Here is a 17,005-nt window from a genome sequence, read left to right on the forward strand (position 1 = left end):
CATGAAGCTCTGTGAGTGTGTATGCAGAGCACATCATTTACGCACTCCGCTCAGACTGGACACTTGTGTTCTGACATAACTGCCATACTGCACACGGGACTTCAGAACGCGGTAACTGAAACTGTTTTAGTACAGCAATAGAGCATGAGCTGGTTTAGCATTGCGGTCCTGTATCTGATCCCCACCTCACAAGTGGAGCAGAGTAGTAAACAGCTCTGTGCTCCTGTTTCTGCAGCCATTAAAACAAGCTTTCCCCATCTTTTCCCTGTAGTGCTGCTGGGCGCCTTCTCTGTAAGGCTATAATTGCCTTCAATGCCAGGTCCCATTCTCAGTGAAGAGCAGCCTATCTGTCCCAGCCTTTGAGTGTGTATGTGGGAATATATTAGAGATATTTTAGCTCTTGTTTATGTTTTTTTTTTTCTATGGAGAAGGTGTGTTGGTAGTTGTCCAACCAGTATGTGCTTTAAATAAATCTTAATAAAATATCTAAATTAAATAGCATAATTTTCTGTTTTATTTGGCAAACTGCCAGTGACTGCATCTATGAGATGTACAGTAGGGGTGCACAATGTAATGTCTGGAAGTCCCACCCCAGTAGCTGTCACCATGTTCACAAAGACCAGAACAGCCTGCCTACACCCAGCCCCAAACCACAGTGACAGGTAACTCTCTGATCAGCAGTTTCAAGTCATTTGTGGTGATGTTATTAAGCTGTATATAATGCAGTCGTGTTACCATGATTGCATTGCCTTTTTTTTTTAATTTAACCATTATCTTTGCGAATACTACTCTCTGATACCCTCTCTCCTGCCTGGAAAAAGGAAAGTAACAACAGATACACCGTGTGTATGTGTGTGTGTGTGTGCGTGTATGTGTGCGTGTGTGTGTATGTCTGTCTGTCTGCAGCTACTACTGAACCATCAGTCTAATATTTGTGTGTACCTTCCTGACTGCATGGTGAAAGAACCGCTCATTGGTTGCGGTTCTTCACAACTTAAAAACTAAAAATATTTTATTGACTATTTTGTACCGTCATTGACTGCTGATTCCTCCTGTTAACCAGCCGCTAAGGGCCGCAAGTGATCAACAAGTGCTTCACTAAAAGACATTTCCAGCAGTCAGCTGGGCTGAAAACTAGCATTAACTTACCTGTTACAGGACACATAATTTTGAAGCAGACTATCTGCAGATTAATTCTGTACCTGGTTAACCATGATCCAGTAAAGCTAGGCACCATACAGATAATGAAACCCCAGGTTTTGTTAGGTTTGCCGCTCCTTGACTTTAGAGCTGCTACAGCAGCCGGGATGTACACGCAGCAAGCGAGGGGAAAAAATCTTGTATATATAAATATCTTTTTTTTCAGGCGTGGCAAATCCACGTCAACGGCCTAACAGAGCCAGGATGGGCAACTGCAACGTGGTCTCATGGGAGGGCGTATAAATAGCACGCCACTTTTCATGACTTTTTGCGTGCATGTCTACGCATATTAAGCTTTTCGCGTGTCATTTAACGCCCGTAGTTCCCCAGGGTTAGGGTTAGGGTTAGGGTCAGGGTTAGGGTAAGGGTTAGGGTTAGGGTTAGGGCATTTTACGCCCGTTATTTCAGCCATCCTTCACATGAAATATTGATTTAAAAACAACCCTCTGACAGAAAGCTCCACCACTTCGTATTTCTCCGGAAAAGTAGCGGAGAAATACGAACACGTGGGTTTTCCCTCAATGACATTTGTGCGTGAAATGACAACGCCATCTCTGCACTATACAAGTCAATTGAGTCTACATGGCGTGAAATGACACGCAAAAAACATGACATGCGTTGTAATTATACGCGAGATGGCTTGAGAGAAATAGCGTGTCATTCACACGCCTTTTAGTGAGACCAGGCTGGCAACTGAGTGAGATTTGACTCTTTGTGAGGAAGAAGGGAGACACGGGGTGCATGGCTGGACAGGACTTTCATCCAGGAGAATGGTGTTGGTGTCCCCTGTGAAACTATAAAAAGAGAGGGAGGTACACCTGGCAGAGAGCTGCACTCTAATGACTGCACTTGTTTTTTATCATCCTACTAAGAATTTCCTTCTTCTGTTACTACAAATGCTACTAAAGAGCTGCTTCCTCATGTATTCTCTCTCTCTTTTTTCATTGATTTGGGTGTTTTATTAATGTATTGGAGAGTCAAAAGTAGAGGGAGATGACAATAAAGTTCCAGGGCCGGATGCAAATCAAGTTTATTATCATTCATAGTCAATGACTTAAAGATACCCTTTGGCGTTGTGCACACTTAAAGTGCAATGAAGCAACAACTTAGAACACATTTCACCCTATCCCGCAGATCTACCGGTGTTGGTGAGGTCCTGGTAATGTGGCAGGGAGGAAGACTGCTGACAAATGAACACTGAAGGTTTAAAGCTTTTTCTGACAATCGTTGTTGTTTTTTTTAAATGAGGAAGTAAAGGCTTTCAATTCATTTGTCAGACTTAAAAGGTACTTTTTGTACATATAACTTTAGTTTGTGTATAAGAAACCTCCACAGAGCACATTCAACTCAAGGCCCCTCCACTTTTTCCTTCCCTCTTTCACTCCTTTGTGTAATGCTTCAATTTATCTTATTCTACGATGCTTTGACTCTCTCTTCCAATTTGTTTTGCACATTAGAGGGGAGGAACAACATAACCCTTTCCAATATTCTCTCTGTATTTCAGCATTTGCAAAAATAATGGTTTTCTTCCATCCAGAGATTTGATGGTGATGAATATGATGAGTTGAAGATAATGAAAATAAACAATTTTTGTTTTCAAAAGCAGAAGTGTCACTCAGCCTATTTAAGCCTGACAATGGTGCCTCCTCAAACGTTTCAGTTTTCCTCCACTTGTACACTGATCTCCACACTGTATTCTTGTCTGTTCGTTTCCATTAGGGGAAAGGGACAGAGTATCCTGCATGCACCAACCTACAACTTTTGTTCCCTGATTGAACCAAAAAAGCAGCTCACAAGTGAAACCCAGAGTGTGGTTTGTGCAGTGAGCACTTAGTTTTGTATGGTTCCGTTTTGAAGCCCTAATGTTGCATTCATATGCATGTGTACTCTGCACTGCAGTGTTTGTGTATGTGTGTGTGTTTGTGTGTGTGTGTGTGTGTGTGTGTGTGTGTGTGTGTGTGTGTGTGTGTGTGTGTGTGTGTGTGTGTGTGTGTGTGTGTGTGTGTGTGTGTGTGTGTGTGTGTGTGTCCTTCAGGCAGTATTGGCTGACTTGGACTACTGAGAGTAAACTAGTGTTTAATCTGAATCCAAACCCTTTGGCACAACAAACACCACCACTCTCTGTAGGAACAAACCAGCAAATGATGATTTTATTACCTGCTCTCTGACACACACACACACACACACACACACACACACACACACACACACAGGCAAACTACACACTGCGGTGATTGTCTCATGTGCTGTATGAGCATGTGGAAACTGAGATCCCAATGTATCTGGTCTTGGCACTAGCAGAGACTGCACCCTGGCTGAGACCTTGAAAGACTAAATATGGGACTCCTCAGTGTGGGAACCCTTGGCTGGCAGATGCCTTTTGCTTTCCTTTGCTTTGTTTTGTTTTGTTTTGGACCAAAGCATATAGTAATTAATTTACTCCAAGCTACTCGGCTGGAATCTGTTTTTAGTTTCAGTGACGAGAATTTCTTCTACATGCCATTCTGGAACCCCTTAGTGACAGAAAAATATGACTCTATTTAATTTTCTATTAAATATAATGTTTGCAAATATTGAGGAGCAGGCAGATGAAGGCATTGTACTGTCTCATACTTTATGTCCATTCACCATACTAGCAACTCTGATATATATGTTTTATATATTACATTATTGTCAACAAACACCGTGTTCAGACTCACTGTACTTTATTTTCCTGCCAAATGTGGATTATTCCACCACTGAAGATAGTCCCCAACAAATGCACTGTTGCCTCCTGATTGAATGTTTGCTAAAAACAAGAAGTCTAGCTGCTTTAGGAAATGATTAAGTTTTTTGAAAAAACAAAACTATGAACTATATTTGTCATTGTTGAGCTGCTTATATATATTTTATATTTGCCAAGCTGCTCCTTGTTATTATTTCACAGGCATGAGGGAAATACTGATTATTTCAAATGTTAAATTAAGTTGGCTGTGTAACAAAATGATGAACTATTTATTATTTGCTTCAGAAATAAATTGTTGTCAGGGTGAAAAAGACTCTCAAAGCAGTCTTTTGACGATCACAGAATGGTAAAAGTGCCCAAGGAAATCAAGCATTTTGATGATGACAATAAAGCAAACTCAGGCGTACTTGTTTGGAAACTGGTTTAAATGTCCCATGAGGATTGATCCAGGTGAAGGGCTTCCCATAGACATCCAGTTATAAATTCACAAAGCATGTATTCAAGCCAGTGGACTGTATCTGCTGTTTAATATTGCACAGATGCACTAATCCTATGTTGTTCCTGTTTCCCCAGCAAACACCGCTGGGCTTTTTCTTTTTTCCATCACCACTCTAGAGATATAGTGGGGGCTGGGTATTTAATAGAAAATGTGATTTTCTGTCTGAGTGAAAGAAGAAGAAGAAAACGCGTTCTCGTGAATAATTAAACAGAGACTGGTGTCATGTTATTTTGGATGTGTTTGCATCAAGCTGCTGTGCTTTTACCCTGAACCTGCCAAAGCCCAAATGAATGTCAGGATGGGACATACAGGAGATAGCTGGAAGGGACAGGGCTGCGTGTTTGAAACGGCTTCACTGTTTGTATTTCTCCACTCATGAACGTGAAAGCAATAGAGTGTGTGATGCCTTGACTATTTTCTTTATACAACAGTGTGTTCTAGAGAGAATTAGACTGAGCTGTGTGTTGCATTCTCAGCATCTCTTTAAAGGCTCAGCCAAACAAGATTGCAATTATTTTCCAGCAAATAACCTTGCATCGATTTTGTGTTTCAATTTCTTTCTTCGTGCTTTGCAAATGTGAGAGATCAAGAGATTTAGAAAGAGACATATCACATTTTTATCTGTAAAGCCAGCCACCGTGTCAAGTGCTGTTGATGAAATGTGTTTTTTTTCCCAACAACTAATTACGCTCTTTTGGACCAGCACATTTAAATGGAATGCAAGGCTGGACAGTTATCTGGCTGGGCTAAACACACACACACACACACACACACACACACACACACACACACACACACACACTGGACTGCAATGGACTGGACTGACTATCAAAACCATCTTTCTGTGGTTAGGGTAAGGCAGCAACAGTACTTGGTTAGGTTAGGAAAATAGTGTGTTTTAGGTTGAAATCATTATTTTATGTAATTATGTAAGAAGGTTTACTTAAAAAGTCATCGTTGACTTTTGGTTTCACAGGGGATGTGAGCGAAGTTTTTTCCCGGATGAAAGTCCTGTGTGTTTGTGTGTTGGTGTGTTTTGACAGTGCAACAGTGACACATTTCTCTCTAGGATGGAGGAGGATATGGGAAGTCTCCAGATTTGAAGAGAAACTCTTTGGTGTTTGTATTCTCCACAGCGTTTCTTCTTCTCCGTTGTTGGTGTATTTCTGTGGCAGTTACAGCGCCACACCCAGGCCTGGCATGTGAACTCCAGCGTTTATAGTAGGTTTCACTGGTTTCCTGTGGATGCAGATATTTCTTGAGTCAAGGCTGTGTGGACGGAAAACTTTTTAAGAACGACAGGAAAAAAGAGAGGTCCTTTTCAACCGTGTGGACATACTCTGAGCCATCTAATATTTACAGTAGAGTAGGGCCATAGTGCTCCATATCTATGGCAGTGATAAGCAGCTGACAACAACCATTCAATTTTCTGACAATGGATGAAATAAGCTGATCCAACTCTGTCCTTGAAATGGGAGAGGGATGAGGAGGGACAGGGAGGATGGATAGGTGAAAGACTGCAGGGCGTCCCTCAGGCACAGCAGCCAAAAAGCTACAGAGGGATGTTCATGCAGGTTTATGGCAGCAGCTTGAAGTGTCCATGCTCTAGGCATTTCTAACTGAGGGGCTTACCTTCAGTTCCTGTAACTCTATCAGTCTCATGCCACCATTTGTGCTCACACCATCAGCAGACATCACCATGCTTCATTGCTCACTTTTTTTTGTTATTGTTGTTATTGCTACTTTTATTCATTATTCAAATGCATCATTCCTTTTTTTTTCTTTTTGGTTGTGTTCATAGGTTCTCCAATGCCCTCCCCCTCCTGTCCATCATCTATCATTGACCAATCACATCTACAATCAGCCAATCCACATGGCAACCTGTTGTTAGGCGACGTGGCTGAGCCAGACTCAGAGGAAGAGGAGGAGGAGGAGGAGGAAGAGGATGAAGAGGAGTATGCAGCCAGATTGTACTTACCTGTAACTCATGGTAAAGGGACTTTACTTTGCTCCGCTAACAGCCTTTTTACAGACTACTTTGTTTTGGTTGATTTATTGGGTTGATCTTTCCCTTTTGTAAACACTGACGAAAATTGCTGTATAGCATTTATATTGGATCATATTTTAATAGTAATCAAGATTGATGAACACTTATACAGAGAATAATCTTTCAACAGCTTTATCCAAAGAATATTTGTCTACTAAACCCACATCGGTCAAATCCTAGTCATTTGTAGACGACTGGATATTATTATCTGTCTGCGTTTGGATTTAACTGTCATGTGTAAGGAGGATCAGAGCGATTGGATTTTTGGGGGGAAATCACATTCTTCTGCACTTCCTCCCCTGTCTTGGGAACTATTATGTCTCAATCCAAATATCCAGCTGCTACAGGAGCTGCTTGGCTGCATGTGTTCACATGCTCTGAGTATTCCTGCTCATATGTTGCCATATTTCTAGGCAGGTAGTCAAAGAAGACAATGGCTATTAACTGAGTAGGTCAGTAGTTGATATGTTATACGATCCACCAAATCATTTAACTCAACTGAATTCATCCAAACTTCCACTCCACTATCTTCCCTCCCTTCCTTTCTTTCTTTTCAATTGCAGACTCCACCATATGAGCTCTGTTTTTCATTTTGCATGCTTGCATGATAAATGTTGACATTGCTCATTGGCAAGCAGTTCAGCACGGAGGTTTGAACTTCTGATAACTTCCAGTTTGCTGCCTGTGGTTGTCCTCATGTTATCAGCCAGCCTCAGTGGGTTTCAGACCAATCAATTTCTCCATCTCTGTCACGGTTTCTACCAGACATGTATTACTTTCCGGCTTTCCAACCTTCCTTTCCTTTCATGTCCACTATCACACAAAACCCTGAAGTTTGATCTACTCTTAGAGACGAACTGAGTGATATTAACACACAAGACACCAATTCATTTTGGGAGTCCAAGGAAAAGTCACCAATCTGAATTAAAAAAGCTAAATACAATTGTAACTGTTTGATTTTTAGTATCTATCAGCTTCTAAAGAAAATGGGTCTGGAAAAACTTATGTGAGGCATTTTGAACATGAAACAGCTGTTAAAAAGGAGACATGCAGTATTTTGGCTGCTGGAGCCATAATCTGGGGGTTATTACAGCCCTTGCTATGTTTCGTTAGTTATTTTCCAAGTCTACTTTACTTTGTTATATTCCTTTTAGTTCTTTTGAATGCATCCAGTAAGGTTATGGCTATGACTCTTCTTCCCACTGCACAGCACACAGACTCATTCAGAAGCACTGGAAGTTGCCCCCCCTCGTGGCCCAATTGTTGAAAAACACATGCTAAAGTGCCCTCTAGGAGCATAAACCTGTGCTAAAGTGCCGTCTCGGAGCCAAAACGTGTGGCTAAAGTGCCACAAGTGCCCTCTTGGAAGCCAAAGCGTGTGTTAAAGTGCCCTCTTGGAAGCCAAAACCTGTGCTTAAGTGCCCTCTTGGAAGCCAAAACCTGGGCTAAGGTGGCCTCTTGGAAGCCAAAACCTGTGCTAAAGTGCCATCTCGGAGCCTAAACGTGTGCTAAAGTGCCCTTTTGGAACCCAAAATGTGTGCTAAAGTGCCCTCTTGGAAGCCAAAACGTGTGCTAAGATGCCCTCTAGGATTCAAAACGTGTGTCAAAGTGCCCTCTTGGAAGCCAAAACGTGTGCTAAAGTGCCCTCTAGGATTCAAAACGTGTGCTAAAGTGCCCTCTAGGATTCAAAACGTGTGTCAAAGTGCCCTCTAGGATTCAAAACGTGTGTCAAAGTGCCCTCTTGGAAGCCAAAACCCGTGCTAAAGTGCCCTGTTGGAAGCCAAAACGTGTGCTAAAGTGCCCTCTTGGAAGCCAAAACCTGTGCTAAAGTGCCCTCTAGGATTCAAAACGTGTGTCAAAGTGCCCTAATTTATTTTCCTCTTATTACTCATAATGTTGTTGAAGAATGTTGTCATGTTAAATACATTCAGATGGCCCAGATCAAGCTGACGTGACTGAAATTGATTTTGTAAAAATGCTTGATTTAGTGTATGTAGTCATAGCGTCCTTAACGCAAATGTACAGTCATTGTCAGGAATTAAACAGTACATTACATTTCTAGTTACCCAAAAATTAAAGAATGAAGACATTTCCCTCACAGTTTAGTGGTATTTTCTTTCTGATTTATAAGGGACACAGGTAACAATACTTCTTGTGAATATAATCCAGTTAATCTCGTTATACATTTGTATATAGTCCCACGTGTAGAGTAATTTTTTTTTTGGAGATAATAAAGATGATTAACTTGTGATGTCGAGATAACCCCATTTAAAAAAAAAAAATCGAGGACAGCAGTTCTGTGGTTCTGTAAATATGAAGTTAAAAACTGCAGTTGTTTTATCAGTTTGATTTTCTGATGAGTCTTCGTATAATAAATGCTTTGTTTGTGTTTTAATGGTTGGAGATGTGAGATACTGTGGACAGACTGTTTTGCCAGTATGGTGTTAAGTAGTGATTGCTGTTTTCATGATGGGAAATAAGTTGGGTAACACAAAGAAGAAGTGTTGGGGGTAAGGGCACAGGGTGTCTGTTTTGAGCATCAAACATTACTTTTACTGCATTTGGGTGGATTTTTATGTCCATTTGTGTCCATATGCCAATTTATAGAAATTACTTTATTAATGTAAAGTAAAACAGTATAATTATTATACAAACTAGAATTTGGCCGTTTAGTCATCATCTCTTCTTCTCTCTGTTTCATGGCAGACTGAAACTTCTGAGGTGGCACCAAGGGGTTTCTTGGTCGACCAGTGATCGTCATTAAGAGTGATTAGTCGACTAATACGTGCACATATAGATACTGTATATATATACTGTATATATAGAGTATATCCCCCCAAAGTATAGCATCAGAGACTGAATAACATAATTCAACATAATTAATAACCATTATTTTACAAGTTCGCTCAGCTGCGCGCTATAGGTCTGCTGCCTGAAAATGACTCCAAAATTATTTCAGATTCTAATTCTGAATGTTTCAGAACCATAGGCCGGAACATGGGCAGGTAGCTAGGCTAACGCTGCTTACATGTTTTAAGGTGGTAGGTCACGTGTTACGACTTCCTGTATCTCACCCTTCAAATTAAAAGCCCTCCAGCCTTTTAGGCCAGCCACCAGACACTTCATTTTGACAAGACACGATTCCATATGTTTTTTTTTTTCCTGTGACCAATGGACCAATGCTTTTCTGGTCGACCAGTGCTTGGTTGACTTTTTGGGGGTAGCTCTAGAAATCTTGCAACTTTGTTTTGGTCAGTAACTCCCCAACCAGATTACTGCAGGGTGCACACCATATTTTTCATTCTCATTTCAAGAGTGGACACACCAAGGTTAGACAGCTGCCATTTTTGATCACAGTCCAAACATAAGAGCTTATTTCATCAGGCCTGCCCCTGTAAGCTCTCCACATGGCAGATGTTAGGCTGCAAAAGTTGAGGATGAAACCCTAGTCTGGCTGTTTGAACCACTGGGACCACAGGGACTGAGTTTGGTTCGAATCAGAGTGCTGATCTGAGACCTGTTTGCCTGTGGTGGTTGACAAGCACCAGATGCAGAGTCATGTTGGCTGGCCAATGACCCTGGATCACTCCTCTTATAGCTGATAGGAAACAGACTTTGATGGTTTGAAGAAAGGAATGAAGACAGCCACAATTAGAGTCAGACTACATCAGGAGAGGGGGCATGAAAGAGAAGAATAAAGAGAGAAGAGATTTGGGAGAGTGAGAAAAAGAGAGACAGCTGCGTGGAGAGATGGAAATAGAGAGACAGACAGACGTCTCCTCATATATACATTGTCATCTAAACATAATCAGAAACAGCTCTGAAATAGGGTCTCCAAATGGCTAAAAGGTTGTGCATGTGTGAGTGTTTGTGGATATGTGTGTGGTCCCATTTTCCCAAAGCAGTCCCAGCCTGACCTAACCAACCAATGTTCAGCCAAACATCTAAAATATCACTCTCACCACTTCCTGCACTTTTTAGACATGCTTTTTTTCTTTTTCTATTCACTCCGGATCCTTTCCTCCAGCTCTCTTTTCCTTGTACCAGTGAGTCAAGCACTGAAGGAAACGAGAGGCCTTTAGCCTGTATTTTCTTGCACGTAAAGCCGTAGAAATTTTTTCATTTTAAATAGTTTTTTTTAAACTGTTTACAGGAGGAAGAAGCTGAGCAGTTGAGGGAAAAACTGAGAAAGTGAAAACAAAACAGAGAATCCAGGCTTTTATTTTACTCTCTGCCCTTAGAACAAATATTTTCATTGGCTGTTTTTACGAAGCATTGGAGACAGTCCTTTTTTGAGTCCATAAAGGTAGTTCCTTCTTCGCTGTACTACATAGAAAATGGGTTTTGGATTAGAGGCCACCGCACATAAAACCCTTGAGATAATCCGCACCAGTGCCATTTATATAAACTATTGTAACAGTGATGTACAGGTAATATTTGTGGCTGAAGAAGACATAATTTATCAAGATAAACTGGGCTGGAACATCAAGTTTGAAGAAAACATTTAGTGTGACCCCATAGGCAAGGCATTAAATAAAGGCAGTAAACGTAGTTTGACAGTGCTTTATCAGGTGTGCAGCATTGTCTGTATGTGTATCTCAGAGAGAAGCAACAACCAGCACAATGTCAATTTGACATCAAGAAAAAACAGTATTTACTTGTGCCGCCTGCCTGGTCAGACCAGGTCAGTGGCTGATAGTGTCAGGCACAGCCATGTGTGACATTGATTGCAGGCACAGATTGACCCTTAAAATCACCAAACCAAGTGAGGTAGTGGTGTTTCTAGCAGTGAGGAAGCACAACGAAGCCACCAAATCCACCCAGGAACAAACAGATGAAGTCAGGCTGTCCTCATTCACTGTGTGTGCATACATATTCCTATGAAAAGTAATGCACTGTTCACATGTAATCCATATTTATCACTGAAGCAATTATGTCTAGAGCAAAGAAGGAAATCGGTTGACATAGCATGCTAAAATAATCATAGGGAGGAGGGTCAGGGTGGTGGGTGGGTCTCAAACCGCAGGCCTTTTACTGGGGGACCAGTGTTTATGTCCAGGAAATACTAATCCAAACCACAACCTTTTTTGTAATTGTAATAGAACGTCATATTTGTTAAGATATCCTACGAGTTTCTGTGTATAATTTTGCGTAAGATAAACAAACCTGTTGATGATAATAGGTTGAACGCAGGTACAGTATTTCTGCTGCTGATGGCTAGTTCTATTCAAATCAAATCAAATCAACTTTATTTATATGGCAGATTTTTTATTTGAGTAACACAAAGTGCCTCACAGAAAATAAAAACAAAACAAAACATGAACAACAAAGAAACACCATGACAACCCAAACCTCCCACCTCCATAAATATACACAGAGAGATACACAGACATACACACCCACACAAAACATACACACGCTCACACATACACTAGCGGTTGCTGAGGAGAGGAAGGTTAGGCACTGAGATCTGAGATGAGAATCTACCTTTGGGGGCCACGCACACCGAGAGGATTCATGGTCCATGGCTGCAGGGTGCACCGCCACAGGGGGGTCCCTGCAGCCCCCACCATCATTACACATAGAAATATCCTCAGAAAATTAATTCTAATATGGATATCATCTGCACCTTATGTCTAAAAATAGTTATGTGTTTGTCAGTTATGTGGAAGTCGTTTGTGATGTATTAATGATAATCACAGACTGGAGCTCATATATTCATTCCTTTTTATTTACCATTAGACAGTGAGAACATATGGCTGCTTGCACATTGCAGCGTATTGAGTGAGTTTACCTGATACATCCCTTTAAGAGTCTAAAAGAAAGATATGCAGGTGTTTGCTGCTGTCTGAATTAAGCAGATTTTCAGAGCACAGTATTGTTGAATGTAGATGTCTCGACGTAGTGGAAAACAAATATTTCCTGATGACAGATGTCCCTCTCTGTCACACACACACACACACACACAAACACTTGCACAGCTTTCTTTGTCTTTGTTTAGAAGCAGGCTGAACAGTGAGCCTTTTCTTCAATGGTTGACTCTGACTCTGTCATTTTTTATTCACACTGCAGCCTCAAACTAAGACCACCTCTGTGTTCGTCTGATGGACACTAACTGTATTCACTTTGACAGAACAATCCCAAGATGGATCCTAAACAAACCTGTGAAGTGATCGTTGATCACTGAAGCTCATAGACAACCAGAGATGCAGATTTCAGTCTGAATTTGTCTGGGAGGAGCAAAATTGTCATTGTCAGTGTCAGTCTCTCAGAATGAGAATGGTTATTTGTCTCATTATTTATGCACCACAAAATCATAAATACACCCCCCCACACACACACACACACACACACATGCACACACACACATACACATGTTGCCATGCTCCTGTCTATTCTGTTTTACTGTGGCTTATTATAATCAACATTTCATTACCATTTGCGAGTATAACTGATTTGATCTCAGGTGGCTTCCTTTAAGAAGTGCCATCATTACAATGTGGAGCCTTTCAAAATATAATAAAGTTGTCCATCCAAAGACATAATTATGAGTTTCTGATCAGATTAAAAAGTTGTGTTTGATTCAGTTCATTTTTTAAGTAATATTGATGAATTCTATGATAAAGACAGACAAATTGCACCAGATCTCTTTTCCAATAAAAGCAAGTATTACTGTAGTTACGTGGACTGTTAACGCAGTAGGGGCATTTGCTTCAAGACAAGTGAACAAAGATGGTGTAATAGCTCGCCACTCCTCAGCTCTCCATGATAGTGAGAAGATGCCAAAACCCTCCATGGTCCAGCCTTTAGAGGCCTCAGAGACGCCAAGGCTATCAGCTAAAGCGGAAAAAGCAACAGAAAACAGACACGTTTCTTTGCAAAGAGGAGGGATGACGCCAAGGCTTATTGACAACGTCTATACGGAAAGCAAAAGGGAGGTCAGACTAAAGTGGCGAGATACATGCATAACACTTAGTGCTTTTTACTTTGGAACCAAGTAGGCAATTCTCCTCAACACCAGAACTAATCAATGAATGAAAGAGAGAGAGAGAGAGAGAGAGAGAGAGAGAGAGAAACATATTTCTCCTCAACACCACACCTAATCAATGATGGCGATGGGAGGAAAGATGGAGAGAAGGAAAAAAGAAAGGATCCTTCTTTACATGAGAAGGAATCAATGAGATTTAGATCAAGGACAGAGCGAGGGGGGGGGTCAAACTGCAGAAAAAGATATTTGAAAGAAAAATGGAAGAGAAGAAAAAAGAGAAGAGTCAATCATTGATCAGACTAATGAACCTGAGGCAAGAGGCTGGTGGCTAGAATTGAAGCCTCAAACACACACACACGGAGAAAGGCACAAACACACAGCTCATGTCTGAGGCTGATTGCAGAATGGAGTCACTTAAGTAAATCAAAATGTTGTAGCAGACTCCATACGAGGAGACAGAGAGACGGAGAGAGAGCAGACAAAGAGAAAGAGGGGAAGGGAGTGAGTGAGTGTGTGTGTGTGTGTGTGTGTGTGTGTGTGTGTGTGTGTGTGTGTGTGTGTGTGTGTGTGTGTGTGTGTGTGTGTGTGTGTGTGTGTGTGTGTGTGTGAGTGAGACTGTCCTGACTATGACATGAGACCCAGATGGAAGAATATTTTGAAATGATATACTACAAGTACAACCTTTTTGTCATTGTTCAACCCACTTTATATTTTATGTACAAGTTCTTCATTTGGTTTTGCTTTGTCCTCATCCTTGGTGCTAAGCTCTGATTGTTTTTTCAGCTCCGCACTGCTTTCAGAGATTTACAGGGCTTAATTGTGACTCATGGGTCATTTTGAAAGTCCTGGGGATTTTGCTTGGTCACATTATCAACGACTCCTGTGAGTGCTAATCTTGGAAGAGGATCGAAGCTAATGTTTGGCTTCACCAGGTACTGTAGGTTCTGTGCTTACATAAAGTGGTCAAACTGTAGAACGGTCATCCCTAATGATTTTTGACTGAGGCAAAAGTGTATAATCTAAGCGAGCTGATATGATTGAACAGTTTTATATTCTTCATTAGAGCCAGGCTGATATATCAGTCAGCCGATATCATCAGGAGATATTGACCTATCACAGACATATCATATCTATGGGTATCTGTATGTATGTTTTCTGATAAGCACCAATATGAAAACCTTTTATGCAGCACATATAATGCACAACACGATGCTTGGGGTGATTTAGATATGGTGTCACAAAACTATTTATTTCATTTTTATTTATTCTTTATTGAAATGTCAGCTGTTGACTGGTACTGAACTTGATATTCATTCTTTCATTCATTCAGGTATTCATTTTTCATTGATTCTTTATTTTCTCAGCATGTAAAGTGTATAATAATCTTAAATATTTTATTTGATTAACCCTCCTGTTTCCCTCAAATCTTTAAGTTTTTACTCAATTTTTTATGTCAGGTACTCTATGTGTATTTGTAATATCTTTGAAATATCTTACCGATTGACCCAAACATTTCAACGAGGGATATATTCCTGTGTGTTTTAAAGAAAGTGTATTAATTGTAAGTACTATTTTGGGTTATTTCTAATATTTGGAAGGACAGTAGCATGTATTACGTACAGGGTCGATTTGACCTCAGGAAAAAAGAGCACAGTTTCAAACATTTCTAAATATTTGAATTGTAAAAAAAGATCATAATAATAATAATAACAATAGTAATAATAATGATGATTATAATATATACAATCATAATGATTATAATTTTAATGATAATAGCAGCACTAAGTCGACTCTTTCGTACAAGTCAGGAGCAGGACCATAATAGCTTTCCACAAAAATCGGTTGGGCCCTACTCTCCTTAAGAAATCAATGCTGCAAATAATCGAAGGAAAGTTTTTAATGTTTCCTAAGAAAATGTGTCTGAAACATGTAACACAATGCCACATCTGCTACAGCATGTTTCAAGACAGGGCAGCTGAATAAGTAATATTGCTCACTAATCAAATACAAATACATATTTTCCAGATACATCTTCCTATCTTCTATGCCCATATACTGTATAAATACCATACTCCAGGGTAATGTTGGCTCTGCCTCTGCCGTATGGATTGGTGGGTCATAACCACAGACTGGGTCCAAGGACGCTCATTTACACACATGTGCTGACACACATTGGTAGGTATGAGGCTGGCTTTAGCCTTAACCATCTTGAGACTGCATGTGTGAGGTAAAAATGTCCTATCTGAGCCAGAATAAATGGAACCGTGGCCAGGGTAGGATTATGTTATTTTCACATCTTTAAATGTAGATGTTCTGGATGCAACTCGAAGTATGGAGTTCAGCACAAGCCTAGTTTGTCTGCATATCGACCAACGCTCCTCTGTTCCCAGGGTCTGTATGGAGAGTCTGTTCTTGTCTGTCTGGACTCACTGCTAGGAATAAAATAGGTCAAAACAAACCTGCCACCACACATCTAATGGAAGCAGAGCAATTACAAACAAGTGTGTCTCGGTTGTCAATAGTGTGTATGGTTTAGATGAGCATTTCTTATTATATTAATTACTTGTCCACAGTAAACACTCTCTGATGTGTTGCTCTTTAAAGGAAAATCTCTGACTTAATTACTGTATTGAAAGCAGAACTCAGGGTTATTGTACAAAGGACTTTTTTTTGTTTGTACCTCTGTTCCTATAATGATGAATCACATTTCCTCTAAGTTCAAAGCGTGTGCTAGTTGATCCTAATTAGCAGGTAATAGCACCACCACTATAGAAAATGTTTTCTATTAAGTAAATATAGTTTTTTACACCTCATTCTGTTCAGTAAAGGTCTACTTATTCTTAGAGCGACTGATGGATGAGACCGATTTAAAGTTTTACTTTTCATCTATTTAATTGTCTGCTTAGTTCCTATCTATCACAGAGTGAGTTAAAACAACGGTGACTGATCATGTGACCCACTAATGACTTGTTGCCTTTTTGCTGAGTATTCCAATATCTTAGTGTCTGTGGAGACATTCCCTCCATAGATGTTAACAAACCGCCATGTAAGTGACTCTGCTAACAGCGGTTGGTCTGCAACAGTTATGCTACGTTTACTTTTAATCAGAAATCGGGAACTTCCAACTTCTGACTCAGGCTTGTAGTAAGAGCAGAAGTGTGTGTGTGTGTGTGTGTGTGTGTGTGTGTGTGTGTGTGTGTGTGTGTGTGTGTGTGTGTGTGTGTGTGTGTGTGTGTGTGTGTGTGTGTGTGTGTGTGTGTGTGTGTGTGTGTGTGTGTGTGTGTGTGTGTGTGTGTGTGTGTGTGTGAGAGTGTGTATGGATTTAAGAGGGGAACATACAGGGGACGGACTGGAAGTAGAGAGGAGAATTTGTTTCAATAAAGTTTACAAAAGAGCAAAAAAAATAAATAATTGTCAACGCAGTGACTGAACGTGACAAGATGGAAAGAACAGGCTCATCTGCAGTAACATCTTCAGAGGCCGCTAGAAACAACAGATAGCAATTCTTAGGAGTACAACTTTAAAGGAGGAGGAGGACTGTAGCAC

At 40.5% G+C, this 17,005-nt stretch overlaps 1 protein-coding gene across 1 annotated transcript in view; it reads left to right on the forward strand.

Annotated features, from left to right (window-relative positions):
• tenm3 (teneurin transmembrane protein 3) overlaps positions 1-17,005 on the forward strand; it is a 261,242-nt gene that overhangs the window by 63,526 nt on the left and 180,711 nt on the right. The window contains exon 2 of the mRNA XM_083929171.1: positions 6,226-6,414. Within this exon, the coding sequence (XP_083785297.1) occupies positions 6,234-6,414 (181 nt within the window). The 5' untranslated portion in view covers positions 6,226-6,233. The remainder of the gene's footprint in view (positions 1-6,225; positions 6,415-17,005) is intronic.

The sequence above is a fragment of the Echiichthys vipera genome, assembly GCF_963691815.1.
Source record: "Echiichthys vipera genome assembly, chromosome: 2".
NCBI lineage: Eukaryota > Metazoa > Chordata > Actinopteri > Perciformes > Trachinidae > Echiichthys > Echiichthys vipera.